Raw genomic sequence first — 18,661 nt, 5'->3', positions numbered from 1 at the left:
CAGAGAGAGCGAAAGGGTAGGAGGAAGGAGTGGGGAGAGAGAAACATGGATGTGAGAGAAACACATGTACTGACCCCTTGCTTTTCATGCCTCAACCCAGGTCTAGTGGGAATTTGCATCTGAGGTCTGTGCCTTTTAAGGGGAATTGAACCCGCCTCCCTTAAGTGCACAGGATGATGCTCTGACCCTGAGCCACACTGGCCAGGGCCTACCGTGCTCCTTTATTAACCTCTGTCTTAATGTGTAGATGATACTTTTGGATCACATCAGTTTTGAAATATTTTTAAATCACGAAGCATGATGCCTTTAAGCCTGTTGTCCTGTGTCATTTCATATCAATTTTAGGATGAGATTTGCTAATTTTGTGAAGGTGTCATTGGATGTGGATAGTGACTGCTTTCAATGTTCATGTCAACCTTGGGTACTTGGGACAGCTTAGACTGTTAGCATTCCAATTTAAGGTCATTGCATGCCTAGCTCGCTTATTGAGTTCTCCTTTAATTATAGCCAGCACTACTTTATACTTTATTTTTGATTTTAGAAACAGAGATCATTGGGTAGAGGTGGGGAGGGCATTGAGAGAGAGAGGTACATTTATTTTCCCACTTAGTTATGCATTCATTGGTGACTTTTTAGTGTGCCCTGAGCACAGACCAGAGCTGCAATGATTTGGTATTAAGACCACAGTCTAAACAACTGAGCTACTGGGGCAAGGATATCCTTTTCTTATCTCTGGTATAGGCACGCTTGGTGAAGATCTTTAGTCGCTATCCAGAAGAATTTCTATGTAGGCCTTTTATTCTACCTTGCTTTATTATTTCTTGTAATGTCTCTATTACAGGTTTTTTATTTCTTTTTATTTATATGTGTGTGTGTGTGTGTGTGTGTGTGTGTGTATATATATATATATATATATATATATATATATATATATATATATATATACTAGAGGCCTGGTGCACGAAACTTGTGCACGGGTAGGGTCCCTAGGCCTGGCTGGCAGTCAGGGCCAATCTGTGCTCACTGGCCCGCCCTGCCCCCTGCCACCACCGCCGGTCACCTCCCTCTGCGGGCAAGGCTATGGGGAAGGGGGGCCCGCTGACACCCTCCTTGGCTGGCCTGGGGCTTACGGGCTGGGGGCAGCTCCTGAGTTGAGTGTCTGCCCCCTGGTGGTCAGTGCACATCATAGTGACCAGTTGTTCCACTGGTCATGCCACTGTTTGGTTGATTTGCATATTAGGCTTTTATTATATAGGATATATATATAAATATATATGTATATAAATAAATTGATTTCAGAGAGGAAGGGAGAGGAAGAGATAGAAGTATCAATGAGGAGAAAATCATTAATAGGCTGCCTCCTACACATCCCCTACTGTGAATTAAGCCCAAAACCTGGGCATGTGCCCTTGACCCTAATCGAACCTGGGACCTTTCAGTTCACAGGCTGGTGCTCAATTCGCTAAGCCAAACTGGCTAGGGCTGTATTAAGCGTTTTTTGAAAACAAGTTTTGAAGTATGTTTTAAAATCAGGAAGTCAGAAGCCTTTAATTGTATACATTCTTTCCATGATGGACTTGGTTACATGGAATGCTAGGACATTCACATTAATTTTATTTATTTATTTTAAATATATTTTTATTGATTTCAGAGGAGAAGGGAGAGGGTGAAAGACATAGAAACATCAATGATGAGAGAGAGTCATCGATCGGCTGCTTCCTACATGCCTCCCACTGTGGATCGAGCTCACAACCAGGACACGTGCCCCTGATCAGAATTGAACCAGGGACCCCTGTCTGCAGACAGATGCTCTGTCTGTTGAGCCCCAATTTCAATGTCCAACAGTTCCTTATGTGTACATGTCAGCACTGACATTTCCGTTCCGGATGGTGGACAAATGGTGGTAATGCAGGTCCGACTCTGTCTGGTTTGGTCCTGGGCAATCTGCAGTGATGCACAGCTGCTAACTGCTAGTATGGGAAGGCCACATCAGCGTCTTCCGTCTCTGGACTGCTTCTCTTCTGTCTTCATGGCTGGAGTAGTCCTGTCGATTCCTCTCTTGCTGGAATCCACATGGTCTCGGAGTTGTTTTCTGAAAATATACAAACATATTCTCGACCAAAAGTTAATAAAGGAATATTTTCTATAAATTTGACTGGGGATCCTTTTTCAATTTTTGCCCAAATGATTTTCCTCTGGCTTGTTTTGTCACCTTGTGTGTTTTTCATGGGTGTCTTGCTTTTAGCCTTACAATTAATTTTCTAAAGTATTAATTTTCTAGATGTAATTTACTTACCGGATATTTTTCCTTACATGATATTCCTCTACTATCCCCTCCTTTTTTGATTTAAATGTTAGGAGGCTTTTGAAAATTTTACAATGTAGTCTTGATGGCTTTTAAATTTTTTTTTTTTTAAATATATATTTTATTGATTTTTTACAGAGAGGAAGAGAGAGGGATAGAGAGTTAGAAACATCGATCAGCTGCCTCTTGCACACCCCCTACTGGGGATGTGCCCACAACCAAGGTACATGCCCTTGACCGGAATCGAACCTGGGACCCTTGAGTCCACAAGCCAACGCTCTATCCACTGAGCCAAACCGGTTTCGGCGGCTTTTAAATTTTAATTTTTTGCACTATAATATTACTATTTTAGGTTCATTATATGGTGCACAATTTTATCATGAGATGAAGTACCAATAAAAATTTTAGTTGACACTTTAGGAACACCTTTTTGTCCAGTACAATTAATTTTTCTAGAATATTCGCTTGTTTCAACTAGCCAATTTAAATTTGCCTGAAAACTTGACTACTATTTTACTGTCAAATTTATTACTCTAACAATAATCTTGTTTTACCCTGTAAATATTGGTGGAAGGGATTATTTGCCTTCTTGAGTAGGTCCTGAGCATTCCTGGTGGTAGGCTGGATTTAGATATCGTAAACCCACTTCCCTACACCATGGGTACAAGGCAACTCAAACAATTCTTGGAGTGAGAGGGCAGCTGCTGTCGGCCAAGTCTCTGTCGGTCACCTGGGTCCTGATCTGAGCTGGGCATGGGAAGCACGAAGCAGCCATGGGGGCAGGAGACCTCCCTCAGAAGGGGCTAGGATTCAGGCCCCTGCAGTGTTGGGGGGGTGAGGGTCTGTGCCCCACCTCTGTTGATCCCCAAATTCTCTCTTGATGGCCCCTCTGCGACTGTGCCTGTCTTAGGTTGTTCTTCCTTTAGGAATCTTACCCGTCTCTGGCTAACCAGCCATCCTCCGGGGCCAAGCAGGGTGATGTGAGGTTCAGTTTTGTCTCCTTGGTAGCCTATGCCTCCGTGGCCTCCATGCCCAGCACCTGCCTTGGGATCCCCTCGCCTGCTGGTGGGGACCCAGCACTGATCACATATCTTTTGGAACCCGGGTTTCTTCTCCAGGGAGGGCTCAGTTCGCCCCACTGGGTGAGAGACAGATCCATGGCACCAGTCAGACGATTACTTTTTCTTGTAAAGTTCCACAAGAGAAATCAAAGTGATATGTGTTTCTTTAATAGAACATCGCACATTTTCATATTTCTGTATATTTTCCACATACAAGGCATCTTTATATGTTCCTATGTTAGTGTTGTGTAGAATTTTAAAATTACCTCCAGAAGTGTATTTCTTAAGGATTTTTTATAGGGCAGGTCTAATAATGAGAAAGTGTTGGAGCTGGAAAAGTTGTTTCCTCTCCATTGTCTATCATCTGTTCTGTCAGTATTCTTGTTGGATTTTATCAGTTCAGTCTTTTATTTGTGTCCTTTTCCCCCATAATTTGTTTCTGCTTAGAAACCCCCTAATGATCTTAGAGGAGCTGTCTTTTCATGAGGAATTACTTTTCTATATGTTTTTAGATAGTATTCTGGGACTCATGATATTTTCATTTTTTTAATCTCTTCTCTTATTTATATTTAGTCTACTTAGAATTCTGTGAGCTGCTTGCATTTGTATGTCTCTCCAATTGTCAGGATCTTAAGCTATTAATTTTTTATATAAGCGACCTACTCCTTTTCACTATTCTGTCTCTCTGGGGTTGCCTTGGTGGTCAGTTTTTTAGTGTATTAGGAGTTCCTTAAATTCTCTTCACATTTCCACATGTTTGTTGGCTTCTCTGAATCAAAATGTTGGTGAATTAAAACTTTAATGATTTATATACAAATTCTTTGATTATTTAATTACTATATTTTAAGTGTCCCTTTATTGATTTCCGAGAGGAAAGGAGAAGGAGAGAGAAATAGAAACATCAGTGAAGAGAGAGAATCATGGATTGGCTTCCTCCTGTATGATTGGGGATGGAGCCTTCAACCCAGACCTATGCCCTGACTTGGAACCTATATTGAGCTTTCGATGAATCCTTCACTGGTTTCTGGGAGTACTCAAAACTGTCATTTGGCCTATAGTTGCTGGTAACTTCAACGTATACTCGCTTGAATGTCAAAACTGAAAATTTGTTTTCTTTCAGCTATTTCATCTGAAGGTACCCAGGTCTTTATGCCAAAGTCCGGAATACAAGATTTATTCTCTGAAAAAATACTGGTAAGATATAAAAGGTGTCACTTTGATAATGTACATTTAATGAAAGCCTTGGAATTTCAGAAGAGTGTGATGAGAAGAGATGGAATTAATATAAACAAAACTAATCTGGAAAGGTTATCATAATAAAATTGTTGTTACCTATAGAGGTCAAGTGTAGTATGCATTTGGGAAACCTCCAATATTAAAGTCAATTCCACTGGCAGATCACTGTGTTTCTGCACATGAAGGTTGAAAACAACTTTTTACTGTTATGCATTCTTGGAAACGAAATATGGAAAAACTAGGAATTCTCATAGTCTGGAGTGTAAATAGTCCTTTGAATTGTTGAAAATGTAGGGTGGGATTATACTTTCATGCAATCATTTCTAAATTGTAGAGATTTATAATCCTCTCTAATAAAATGGTAATATGCAAATTAACCATCACTCCACCACATAAGCCACGCCCACCAGCCAAGCCACGCCCACCAGCCAATCAGGACGAGTATGCAAATTAACCCCCTTCCAAGATGGCTACAGCCACAGAGAGCAAGGTTTCCCAGGTAACAGAGGAAGCCAAGCTTTCCATAGCCGTTGCAGGCCTCTAAGCCTCCACTCAAGCTACAAAGTTTCAATAATAGAAGGTAAACAAATTCAAACAAATGGCGGCAGAATGGAGCTTGAGAGAGCAGGCCAGGGTTGCCGGCGGCAACAGGGGAAGCAAAGCTTTCCGCACACCCTGGCTGGGCCCACCCGCTTAAGGCAACAAAGTTTCAATTGTAGAAGGTGAATTAACTGCCACATAAATTGCTGGCGCCCGGAGGGAGCAGCAGGCTTGGCTCCGCTCCAGGCTACAAAGTTTCAATTGTAGAAGGAAAATAAATTCCAGATACCAAGGCCTCCGCTTGGGTTGCCAGGGGGTGTGGCCGGCCTGCAAACCACCACAGGCCCCTCGCTCAGGCCGCCCCACGCCCCAAGGGAACCCAACCCTGATCTGGGACACCCTTCAGGGCAAACCAGCTGGCCCCCACCCATACACCAGGCCTCTATCCTATCTAATAAAAGAGTAATATACAGATTGATCATCACTGCAACACACAATATAGCTGCCCCCATGTGGTCAAAGATCCTGCCCCCATGTGGACACAAGATGGCCACTACAAGATGGCCAGCAGGAGAGGGCAGTTGGGAGGCACCCCGCCTGCAAGGGAGGGCAGTTGTGAGGGACCAGGCCTACAAGGGAGGGCAGTTGGAGGTGATCAACCCTGCAGGAGAGGGCAGTTAGGGGTGACCAGGCCTGCAGGAGAGGGAAGTTAGGGGTGACCAGGCTGGCAGAGGAGGGAAGTTGGGAGCAAACAGGCTGGCAGGGGAGCAGTTAAGCATCAAGCAGGCTGGCAGCAGAGTGGTTAGGGGGTGATCAGGCTGGCAGGCAGAAGCAGTTAGGGGCAATCAGGAAGGCAGGCAGGCAAGCAGTTGGGAGCCAGCAGTCCTGGATTGTGGGAGGGATGTCCGACTGCCCGTTTAGGCCCGATCCTGGTGGGATCGGGCCTAAACGGGCAGTCGGACATCCCTCCAGGAGTCCCAGATTGGAGAGGGGTACAGGCTGGGCTGAGGGACAACCCCCCGCCGTGCACGAATTTCGTGCACCGGGCTTCTAGTATACCTATAAAATTTAAATGTACTCACTTTGGAAGTCTTATTATTATTACTGTTAAATATATTTCTATTAAATTCAGAGAGGTAGTGCGAGAGAGAGAGAAATATCAATGATAAGAGAGAATCATTGATTGGCTGCCTCCTGCATGCCCCCCAATGAGGTTTAAACCTCCAACCTGAGCCCTAACTGGTTTGGCTCAGTGGCTAGAGCGTGAGCCTGTGGACTCAAGGGTCCCAGGTTCGATTCCGGCCAAGGGCATGTACCTTCGTTGCGGGCACATATCCAGTAGGGGGTGTGCAGAAGGCAGCTGATCAATGTTTCACTCTCATCGATGTTTCTAACTCTCTATCCCTCTCCCTCTCTGTAAAAAATTCCATAAAATATATTAAAATAAATAAATAAAAATCCATAAAAAAAATAAACATGCAACCTGAGCATGTGCCCTGGATTGGAATCTAAATCAGGACCCTTCAGTCTTCAGGGAAATGCTCTATCCACTGAACAAATCCAGCTAGGGCTTTTATTTTATTTTACTAGAGGCCCGGTGCATGAAATTCGTGCACGGAGGGGGGTTGTCTCTCAGCCCAGCCTGTACCCTCTCCAATCTGGGACCCCTCATGGGATGTCCGACTGCCCGTTTAGGCCCGATCCCTGGGACCCGCAGCCATTTATGTTGGGGTTATAATTGAAACTGTTGCCTTAAGCGGGTGGGTCCGGCCAGGGTGTGTGGAAAGCTTTGCTTCCCCTGTTGCCGGCGGCAACCCTGGCCTGCTCTCTCAAGCTCCATTCTGCCGCCATTTGTTTGAATTTGTTTACCTTCTATAATTAAACTTTGTAGCTTGAGTGGAGGCTTAGGCCTGCAACGGCTGGCAGAAAGCTTGGCTTCCTCTGTTACCTGGGAAACCTTGCTCTCTGTGGCTGTAGCCATCTTGGTTTGGGTTAATTTGCATACTCGCTCTGATTGGATGGTAGGTGTGGTTTGTGGGTGTGTCAGAGGTATGGTCAATTTGCATATTTGTCTATTATTAGATAGGATTTTATTTATTTATTTTTTAATATATATTTTATTGATTTTTCACAGAGAGGAAGGGAGAGGGATAGAGAGCTAGAAACATCGATGAGAGAGAGACATCGACCAGCTGCCTCCTGCACACCCCCCACTGGGGGATGTGCCTACAACCAATGTACATGCCCTTGACCGGAATCGAACCTGGGACCTTCCAGTCCACAGACCGACGCTCTATCCACTGAGCCAAACCGGTTTTGGCAGGGCTTTTATTTTTTATTAAAAAATATATTTTTATTTTTTTTAGACAGAAAGGTAGAGGACGAGAGAGCAAACTTCAATGATAAGAGACAGGCATTCCTTGGCTGCATCCTGCTTTCCTCATACTGGGGAACCCTGGGCTTGTGCCCTGACCTGGAATGAAACCACGACCATCTTGTTCAGACATCGAAGCTCAACCACTGAGCCACAGTGGCTGGGAAATTTGGCAATCTTTTAAATAAGGATTCATTTTTCTTTCTCTGACAATATTTTCTATTTATTTTTTGTGGACAATTCTAATAAATTAGGAAAGCTTTCTTTATACAACCATCTTCATTTATTGAGTATCACAATATTGTACTTACAGAACACGTGTACATGTTTAATGAAATTATAATTTTCACTTAAGTACTTTCTATCTCCCATTACTACCAGAGTACATATAATGGAGATCGAAGTTGTCAATGGTATGAACATTGGAAAAACTTTAAGCAAGAGTCATATCTTAATCATCATTGGAGAAGCGAGCTTGCAGAGAAACATTATAGAAACGGAAAAGTCTTTGACCCAAGCTCCGATCATAATATATGTCAGGTTATTCCTATTGTGGAGAAGACACACAAAGGAAATAAATGTGTCCAGTCTTTTCAGCAGTCTTCAAATTACACTGAACAAGAGAATATTCATCCTAGGGAGGAGACTTACAAATGGAATCCTTGTGGTAGAATACCCACTCAAATAATCAATCTAAATAAAATGAAAAAAATCCATAATGGAGAAAAACCTTATAAATCTAAAGATTCTGCTAAAACATCTAATTGGCCTTCAGGTTATACTCTAAATCAGAAAATTCATACTGGAGAGAAGCCTTACAAATGTGAAGCATGTGGCAAAGCCTTTAAATGTCATTCATCTCTTATTGTACACAAGGGAAGAATTCATACTATTGCGAAATTTTCCAAACTCAGGGAAAATGGAAAAGTCTTTAGTCAGTCCTCAAGACATACTCAACATCATAGAAATGATACGGGAGAAAAGTCTTATAAATGTTCAGAATGTGACAAAACCTTTACCTGGCCCTCAACCCTTAGTATTCATCTGAGAATACACACTGGAGAGAAACCTTATGAATGTAATGAATGTGGCAAAGCCTTTAACCAGTCCTCACACCTTATTTATCATCAGAGAGTTCACACTGGCCAGAAGCCTCATAAATGTAGAGAATGTGGCAAAGCCTTCACTGCGTTATCAACTCTTACTATCCACCAGAGAGCTCACACTGGCAAGAAGCCTTATCAATGTGGAGAATGTGGCAAATCCTTTCGTACAACCTCACACCTTGCTTATCATCAGAGAGTTCACAGTGGAGAGAAGTCTTATCAATGTGGAGAATGTGGCAAAGCCTATAGATCATCCTCAGATCTTACTAAGCATCAGAGAGTTCATACTGCAGAGAAGCCTTATAAATGTGGAGAATGTGGCCAAGCCTATAGATTGTCCTCAGACCTTACTAAGCATCAGAGAGTTCATACTGGAGAGAGGCCTTATCAATGTGGAGAATGTGGCAAAGCCTTTAGTACAACCTCACACCTTGCTTATCATCAGAGAGTTCACAGTGGAGAGAAGCCTTATCAATGTAGAGAATGTGGCAAAGCGTTTAGATGGTCCTCAGACCTTACTAAGCATCAGAGAGTTCATACTGGAGAAAGGCCTTATAATTGTGGAGAATGTGGCAAAGCCTGTAGATCGTCCTCAGACCTTACTAAGCATCAGAGAGTTCATACTGGAGAGAAGCCTTATCAATGTGGAGAATGTGGCAAAGCCTGTAAATGGTACTCAAACCTGATTAAGCATCAGAGAGTTCACACTGGCCAGAAGCCTTTTAAATGTAAAGAATGTGACAAATCCTTTCGTACATCCTCACAACTTACTAATCACCTGAGAGTTCACACTGTAGAGAAGCCTTATCAATGTAGAGAATGTGGCAAAGCCTTTAGATGGTCCTCAGACCTTACTACACATCAGAGAGTTCACACCAGAGAAAAGCCTTATCAATGTAGAGAATGTGGCAAAGCCTTTAGATGGTCCTCAGCCCTTGCTACGCATCAGAGAATTCATACTGGAGAGAAGCCTTATAAATGTGGAGAATGTGGCAAAGCCTATAGATCGTCCTCAGACCTTACTAAGCATCAGAGAGTTCATACTGGAGAGAGGCTTTATAAGTGTGGAGAATGTGGCAAAGCCTGTACATGGTACTCAAACCTGATTAAGCATCAGAGAGTTCACACTAGAGAAAAGCCTTATAAATGTAGAGAATGTGGCAAAGCCTTTGGTGTAAACTCACAACTTAGTAAGCATCAGAGAGTTCACAATGGAGAGAAACCTCATAAATGCAGAAAATGTGGCAAAGTCTTTAGCTATTCCTCAAATCTTATTAAGCATCAGAGAGTTCATACTTGAGAAAAGCCTTACACATGTGGAGAATGTGGCAAATCCTTTGTCAACTCCTACCTTACTAACCATGAGAGAGTTCATACAAAATTAATGAATCTTTTTGTTGTGAATCCTCTCCTGGGGCTATTTTCCATTGATTTTTAGAGGGAATGAAAGCAAGGGGGACAGACACAGAAAAAGAAACATCAGTGAGAGAGAGATACACAGATAGGCTGCTTCCTGTACGATCGATTGGGGATTGAGCCTTCAACGTAGGCCTATGCCCTGATGTGGAACCAAACCGTGACCTAGTTCCTACGTTGAAGGTCAACCACTGAGCCACCACTGCCAGGGAAATTCTTTGATGTTTTCAGTTTGTCATTTCTTTCATTGATGATTCTAATGTATGTTTCAATTCAGGGAGCATGTATTTCAATTTCCCCTTTTGGTGTGGTATTTTTAAAGTACTTTCTCATTATATTTTTATTTTGGTTACATAATATTTTGGTGACTTTGTATAGTTGGTATTTTCTCCTTTTCGGCTTTAAGATTTTCCATTCTTTTTGAGGTAATTAATATATTTCCATTAATGTAGTGCTACTTTGATTATTTTGTTTTCCTGATGGTACACTTTTACATTTTTTTTCATGACTTATTATCTTTTGTTGAGATTCCTGAATTATAAAGTAGCAGGCTTTTTTAAAAATATATTTTTATTGAATTTTTTTACAGGGAGGAAGGGAGAGAGATAGCCAGAAATATCAATGCAAGAGAAACAATGATCAGCTGCCTCCCGCACACCCCCCGCCGGGGGATGTGCTAGCAACCAAGGCACATGCCCTTGACTAGAAACGAACCCGGGACCTCTTAGTCCACAGGCAGACGCTCTATCCACTGAGCCAAACCAGCCAGGGTATTAAGCAGGCTTTTAAACAAGCTTTTTATAGGAAAAAACAAATAATAACCATCTGTGGAACAAATCGTACTTTGAGTCAACACTGTTTTCAGGATCTGTATTTTTGGCTCATTTGTCTGTTTAATTTCCCAGTTGAAATGTTCTCTGTTCCTTTCTCAGACCCACTGTATCTTTTCAGGCTCCATATACATCTTCAGTACCGCAGTCTTTGTGGTGCTCGAACAATTTCTCATTGTGACTTTCTAGCAGCCACTACAGGGCAGTCATCGTGTACTGCCATTTTGTTCACAATCTGTGTCACGCACAACAGACATTGTTGTTCAAGATGCTTCAAAACAGAGATCATTGAACATGCATTTCCCTCATTTCTCTCTTTCTCTCCCCCACCCCCCCCCCCCCCCCGGGAAGAAACTGGAAATTGGGAGTGTTGTGTTTTTTAAAATATATATTTTATTGATTTGTTGCAAAGAGGAAGGGTGAAGGATAGAGAGAAACATCCATGAGAGAGAAACATCGATTCAGCTGCCTCCTGCACACTCCCTACTGGGAATGTGCCTGCAACCAAGGTACATGCCCTTGACTGGAATCGAACCTGGGACCCTTCAGTCCGCAGGCCGACGCTCTATCCACTGAGCCAAACCGGTTAGGGCTGGGAGTGTTTTTATAATATTGCCATTGTGTCACAGGGGGTTTGAGCAGGTACAGGTATCATTGGGAAATCTAAGCAACTCTTTGTCCCTCTTTGATGTGAATTTTCCTCATTGTACTTATCTTGAGCTTTGTTGAATCCTTCACTGGCTCTTGGAGTACTCAAAACTGTCATGGTAACTTCAACATGCACTCACCTGATTGTCAAAACTGAAAATGTGTTTTCTTTCACCTATGTCATCTAAAGATGACCAGGCCTTTATGCCAAATACAGGAATACCAGATTTATTCTCTGAAATGATACTGGTAAGATATAAAAAGTGTCCCTTTGATAATGTACACTTAATGAAAGTCTCGGTATATGAGGAAGAGTGTGATAAAAACAGATTATGTAAACAGAACTAATCTGGAGCAGTTTTCATAATAAAATTGTTACCTAAAGAGGTCAAGTGTATTATGTATTTGGGAAACCTTCTACTTTAAAGTCAGTTCCATTGGTAGATCAGTGTGTTTCTGCACATGAAGGTTGAAAACAACGTTTAATGTTATGCATTCTTGGAAAGGAAATCTGGATATAGTAGGAATTCACATAGTCTGTAGTGTAAATAATGATTTGCATTTTGTAAAATGTAGGGTGGCATTAAAGGTTCATGCAATCATTTCTAAAATGTAGAGATTTACAATATACCTATAAAATTTAAATGGGCTAAATTGGGCAATCATTTTTTGTTGGTTTTTTTTTTTGGGGGGGGGGGGCAGGGGGGTTTTATAGCAGGTCAGCTTTTATTAACTGTTACAAAAGAGCCAGTTGAGTCAAAAAGACCAAAGCCCATGCTCATCATCAGACTGCACCAATTCTTCTTTCTTTGCCTCCACTGTCTTCTCCTCAGCTGGGGCAGCAGTGATGGAGGGGCAGGACCTCCTGCTGGTGCAGCACTCGCTGCAGGGGCAGGTCCACCAGCCCCTACACTGCAGGCGAGACTCCCAATGTTGACATTGGCCGGCGCCTTTGCAAACAAGCCTGGCCAGAAAGGTTCAGCATACACACCAGCTGCTTTACTGAGGGCGTTGATCTTACCCTCCGTCACGGTCACTTCATCGTCCTGCAGGATAAGGGCCGATTAGATGCAGGCGAGCTCCGAGACTGAGGCCACGATGACGGTGAGTGCTGGGCGAGCGCTGCCGGGAGCGGTGCTAGATGCCAGATGAAGTGAGGGCCTCACCCCAACCGGCCTTAGCTGCCTTGGAAGAACCCAGCACCTTCCTGCAGCTGGGAAAAGAGTGGGGCAATCATTATAATTATCACTTTCAAATATTTTTATTGAATTCAGAGAGGACCTCACTGTGTACACTTTCCCATGGAATATTGGATACATTGTAAGGCACACTGTTCTATTAGAGAACTGGAGGCCCAGAGCACGTGCACAGGTAGGGTCTTCAGGCCTGGCTGCTGATCAGGTGTCTCCCCCCCCCACCCCCTCACCCCCCCCCCCCCCCCCCCGCCTTCTCCTTCCCTCACCACTCACGCACCACCAGCACTAGTCGCCGGCCATGTTCCATGCCACCCCCTGGTGGTCTTCGCACATAGTGATCAAACTGCTGGTGAAACACCTGAGGGGGTTGTTTGCATATTAGCCTTTTATTATATAGGATAATACCCTATCATAGTTTTAAAATACTTAACTACCATTGTAAATGATATCATCAAAGTTACTTCATTTTCTGTGCCAGTGTGTTCAGCTGAAAACTTTTTGAGGGCATGTGAGTTTGGAACATTTAGTGGACAGGAACTACACTCAGGACAGGGCAGTCTGTGTAATAGGTTTTCCATAATTAATAGCAATATTGCCATACCAGTGACATTGTTGTACCCACGATGCAGATGTGCCATGAACTATGCATGTGGGAGTGGACACTTCCCACGCTACACTGATGGCTGAACTCAGAAAAATTGTTTCTTTCATTTCCTATTTTCTGTTTCTCTCTGGTTTTTCACTTTGTCTTCTAGGCTGACATTCCTTTTGCAGTTCTATGGTCACACCTTGTAAAGCTTCCTGTCACAGCCGCGTCACCAGCCAAACCCCAACAATGACGGGGGAACTCCCCCAGGAGGGGCTGTCCCTGTGGGAGGAGGTGAGGGACCCAGGGCTGCCCCCTCGCTCCTGCCCCGCCCTCCCTCCCTCTGTCCCCGCACAGGCCCCGCCCCCACCGCGGAGCCGCTCAGCTCAGGCGCTGGCCCCGCCCATCCCGCAGGGAGGCGCATGCGCAGTTTTTTGCCAACGGAAGAGGCTGTGGAGGGGAAGGTGGCGGTTCCCGGAGGAGGTGTCTGTGCTTTAAAGCCGCTGCTCTCCGCCCCCTCCCCGCAGGGAAGGCTGAGGGCGCTGCGGGCGCTGAAGTCCGTGGTGAGGTCCCCGCCCCGGAGCCCCTCACAGCGGTGAGTCCGGTCCCGGGCGGCTGCGCAGTGGAGGCGCCGCGTTCCTTTGGGGGAAACTGAGGCCCGGCCCGCGGTCTCTCCGCCTGTGGCTGTGGGCCCCCGCCTGCCGCGTGGTTTTCCTGCTGAAAACCATCCCCGGGGCCGCCGGTCCCCCCGCGGGGCTGGGAGTCTGGGTCAGGGGGTTCCCGCCCTTTGCGCCCCTCCCCGCCCGGCGCTTTCCGCCCACAGAGCCCGGATGGCTCCGGCCTGGGGGTCTGCACCCCGCCTTCCTAGGCCCCCCCATTAATAAGGGGTCTGAGTGCCCGGGGAGCACAGTGTCCATGGGGAGGGGCTCAGGGGAAGAACGCGGTGTCCCCAGCAGAGGTGACCTGCCCGCAGGGAGGGCTTTGTGGGGGCGGTGACTGCGGGGGGCGGGGACCCGGGCTGGGGGGTCAGGAGGGGGAGAGAGAGAGACAGACACGTGGGAGGAGGAAGGGCGGTGAGGGGTCCACAGAGGGGGCCATAGGGGTGTGGGGGGACTGGACGGCGATGGTGGGAGTGAGGGGGGAACTCGGGAGAGCAGCCTGAGGGGGAGGGAAGTGGGGAAATAGGGGGAGGGGAGCCCAGAGAGAGGAGGGGAGCTGAGAGGGAGAGGGTCCTGGTGAGCAGAAGTGGGGGCCGCACAGGAGGAGGCAGGTCAGACGGAGACACTGGTTCAGAGGAGAAGAGTTGGGGAGCGAGTGCAGGGACGGAAAGGGGGGCTTAGGGAGGAGGGAGCAGAGGGGGAGCAGCGCGGAGTCCCCAGCTGTGGGGAGCAGGACAGACTGTACCGGGCAGCAGCGGGGACACGGGCGTGGGGAGGGACAGACGCGGACGTGTGTGGAGATGGAGCGATCAGAGACCAGGAGAAAGAGCACCGGAAGGGAAATAGGTTTCAGGAGGTTCCTGGTCCAGGTGTAGGGACAGACAGAGAAAAGGGGGGAAAGAGCAGGGGAGGGGGACACAGGAAAGGACCACAGAGGAGAGAAAGGGAACAGGGAGACAGAGACAGATCCATGGACAGAAATACATGGTAGTGGGAGGAGGGGACCCTGATCTGGGTGAGGGGTGAGCTGATGGGGTGTGGATGGTTAAGGTGTGATATATCGGCTCCTGACTTTATATGTGTGTGTGTGAGTGTATATACTTATAATTATGATCTCTGAACCCTACACACACACACACACACACAGACACACACATTATACACACTAGAGGCCTGTTGCACGAGAGATTGGAGTAATAGCCCTTCCTTCCCTTGGCTTCCAGCACCAGTTTTCCTCAGGCACCCGGGACCCAGGCCTTTCACTCAGGCTGGTGTGTGCTGCCTTTGCTGCAGGCTCTGGCCAGAGTCTGCCATCTTCATCTTTCTTGCACTCTTTAGTCTGCAGTCTTCCTCTTCGGTGCAGCTGGAGTGGCACTCTTATAGATTCCTTCACCCCACCCTCCCTCTCATTTCAGTATTCCTTCCCCACCCGCTACTCCTCACCTGAGCAGCTGGGCGGCAGCCATCTTTGTCCTCCTAATTTGCATATTCCCTCCTGATTTGCTGGTGGGCACCGTGGAGTGGTGGTCAATTTGCATGTTGCTCGGTTTGAGGGGGGGGAAGCAGCTGGATATGAGGCCCATGTGGGTGGGCAGGGACTTGCTCTGGGTCCTGTGGTGTGCCCCAGATTCTGACAGGAGGAAGGTTTTCATATACATTTTACTAATTTTTTTTCATCTATTCATAGAGAAAGGGCAAATAGCAATGTTAAATTATTCCCTCTAATTAATCCCCTTTTAACATGCACGAATTTTGTGCACGGGGCCACTAGTTTTATAATAATTTGCTTCCAATTCAACCCTTAGTAACTCAGAGGGGAGAGACTTGTCTGTTGGTCATGGGTCCCTTGTCCTTTCCTGGAATGGCAACGAGGAGGTGACCTGTGCCTGTCACCACCTGATGCTTTTTCTTTTTTATATATATTTTATTGATTTTTTTACAGAGAGAAAGAGAAAGGGATACAGAGTTTGAAACATCGATGATAGAGAAACATCAATCAGCTGCCTCTTGCACAACCCCCACTGGGGATGTGCCCGCAACCAAGGCACATGCCCTTAACTGGAATCGAACCTGGGACCCTTCAGTCCGCAGGCTGACGCGCTATCCACTGAGCCAAACCAGTTTCGGCACCACCTGATGCTTTTCCAAGGAATATTATAAGCCTTTACCTTTGTTGCTGTGGTATTGTGTGTGTGTTACTTCCGTGGATTTACTTTTTCTATGTGTGACACTTTATTTATTATTTAAAAACGTCCTGAGATAAATCCTCTGGGTCTTCTCAGATCCCCTGAGGAGCTTTAAGAAATGCCCTCAGGTGCACTTTCCCCCCATGGAGGTGGACAGCTGCTCTGGGTGGGGCATCATTGGTTACTGAGGGGCCCCAGGTGATTGGACGGTGAGGACAGGGATTAGCAGGACGCCTTTGTGAGAGTGGGGAGTAGGCTTTGTTCAGGGGAGGTAAGGGGGTGCTCTGTTTGGTTTGGGGGGTCAGGACAGCAGCTCACGTTCTCATTTCTGTAGGAGTTTGTGGAAGTCTTTGGGAGGAGAGACACATGAAGACACACACTCAACAACTCCCAGTGTGGTCTCCATGTGGGAGCTCATTGTTCCTGACTCTCTCCTGTGACCAAGGTCAGGAGAGGGTGGCCTTTTCTGCATTTTCAGGTCCTTCTGACGGTGGGTGTGAGGTGAGCTGATGAGACGCTGTGCTGACGTCTTTGAAGGCACATTCTGTGACTCCTCAACATATTGTCACCTGAGAAGACAACCCAGACCCTGATCAGGACCAGGACCACATGGCTGCTTCTCAGGTAAAAGATGTGTCCTGGGTAAGAGGCTGTTTGCTTTTCCTCTGACATCTGGTGATTTATTTCTCTATTTCTGATGTTCTTGCCTTTTCAGGTTGTTTTTCTTTCTTTATTTAACTACTTTATTCATTATAGTCAATGTCAGCAGTTTCTATATTTCTCTCTTTTTCTGTGTGTTTTTCTTCTTTTTTCTCTCTCTGCTTTAAAATATTATTTTCAATTTTTTATTAAGGTATATGTGTACATATCTTACCATTGTAAAATATATTTTTATTGATTTCAGAATGTAAAGGAGAGGGAGAGAGAGATAGAAACATAAATTAGGTTGGAGAATCATGCATCAGCTGCTTCTCTACACCCCACCCTACACTGGGTATGGAGTTTCATACATGGCGTGTGCCCTGACCAGGAATCTAAGCCTGCCCTTCTGGTTCATAGGTCAAGCCTCTACCTCTCAGCCCCCACTGGCTGGGTTATAATTCCATCCTTTGTGCCAGAGCCTTATCTGCATTCATTTTGTCACCCTCCCCAGGTCAGGAAGCATTCCCATCTTTAATTAGTAACTTTCAACTACTCAAAATGTCCCTTTTGTGACAGATCAAATTTGGAAAGCAGCCATCTCTAACATCCCTACAACATAGCTCTCTACTAATGATACATACAAATTTTGAAAGAAATGTACTAGTAAGAAAAATTAGTTCCCCCAGGCAGGTGTGGATCAGTGGTGGAGGGTTTGATTCCTGGTCCAGGGCAAGTAGCTCCTGGGAACCTGTGGTAGGCAACCAATCCATGTGTCTCTGTCTCTCTTTCACATTGATGTCTCTCTCTTTATAGATCTCTCTCTCTCTCTCTCTCTCTCTCTCTCTCTCTCTCTCTCCTTTTTGTCTCTCTATCTCCCTGCCTTCCACTCTTGAAAAGTCAATGGAATATATCTCCCCAGGGGAGGATTTATAACCACAAAAATGGAACAGTAGGTCTAACTTGTTTTATATCATTAAGTTTCTCTCCATATTTGTTTTTAAGACACAAAGGGGATCATACACAAATAGATTCATGAGATTTACGCAATCACTAAACCATCTTGATTTCATAGTTGTAAAATGTGTCTCTGTGCCTAAACTGTTAACATTATTCAGCTATTTTTTCTTTGTTGTTTTTTTTTTAAGTATATTTCTATAGATTTCAGAGAGGAAGAGTAGAGGTAGAGAGAGATAAAAACTTGAATGACAAGAGAAAATCATTGACTGGCTGCCTCCTGCACATCTCACACTGGTGATTGAGCCTACAATGTGGTTGTGTGTCCAGACTGGGAATCGAATCCGTGACCTCTTGGTACGTGGGTTACCATGGAACACTGAACCACACCAGCTGGACCAGGCAGAATAATCTTGTTCTAAGATTACTCATAGTGAATTTCCAACTAGGATTGTGGTTCCTATGTGTCCTATTCCAGGAGCACTGATTCCATTAGCAAACCCTTTAGTTCAAAGTTCTGTATGAATATTTTATGTGTTTTCACTTTCTCTGTATTCAGAAGTATGGCACATGGACCAGAAACATTGACATTACAGGTAAAAGTGAGCTTGTTACACTTGTGGAAATACAGGCCACATAACCGAACTGTGATCAGAATCTGTATTTTTACAGAAGTTCATTTCCTTGTGTTCTGCTTTACACTTGAGAAGAAGTCTGTATATTTCCAACTCAGCATGACATTTCCTGCTGAGAAATATACACCACTAACCACGAACTATGCAAACACAGCACTCAGAAATCCATATGCCTGTGTCCACGCTTTAATTTCAAAGTTTAGTTTCCTGTAAAGTAAAATCTGTACTACGGATTTGTGGACATGTGTCATCCTCATGTGTCAGCGTTAGAAAACACATCAGAGAAT

At 45.1% G+C, this 18,661-nt stretch overlaps 1 protein-coding gene and 1 pseudogene across 12 annotated transcripts in view; one reads left to right on the top strand and one right to left on the bottom strand.

Annotated features, from left to right (window-relative positions):
• LOC307116464 (uncharacterized protein) overlaps window positions 1-18,661 on the top strand; it is a 204,750-nt gene that overhangs the window by 8,424 nt on the left and 177,665 nt on the right. For 3 of the 11 annotated variants that reach the window (XM_079800483.1, XM_079800484.1, XM_079800485.1), the window contains 2 exons: window positions 4,487-4,560; window positions 7,898-11,900. In XM_079800483.1, the coding sequence (XP_079656609.1) occupies window positions 4,487-4,560; window positions 7,898-9,922 (2,099 nt within the window). In that variant the 3' untranslated portion in view covers window positions 9,923-11,900. Of the gene's footprint in view, window positions 1-4,486; window positions 4,561-7,897; window positions 11,901-13,764; window positions 13,894-16,197; window positions 16,768-18,661 lie in introns of those variants that run through there. The other 8 variants (XM_079800482.1, XM_079800487.1, XM_079800492.1 and 5 more) reach the window with 7 other exon arrangements.
• LOC307116145 (large ribosomal subunit protein P1-like) lies at window positions 12,236-13,019 on the bottom strand (annotated as a pseudogene). The gene is made up of 2 exons: window positions 12,979-13,019; window positions 12,236-12,653 (listed from the first exon to the last, which is right to left on the bottom strand). The product of its transcript is annotated as a large ribosomal subunit protein P1-like (transcript).

The sequence above is a fragment of the Cnephaeus nilssonii genome, assembly GCF_951640355.1.
Source record: "Cnephaeus nilssonii genome assembly, chromosome: 20".
NCBI classification, from domain to species: Eukaryota; Metazoa; Chordata; class Mammalia; order Chiroptera; family Vespertilionidae; genus Cnephaeus; species Cnephaeus nilssonii.
The sequence above is the reverse complement of the archived record's forward strand: the minus strand, read 5'-3'. Positions and strand labels throughout refer to the sequence as shown.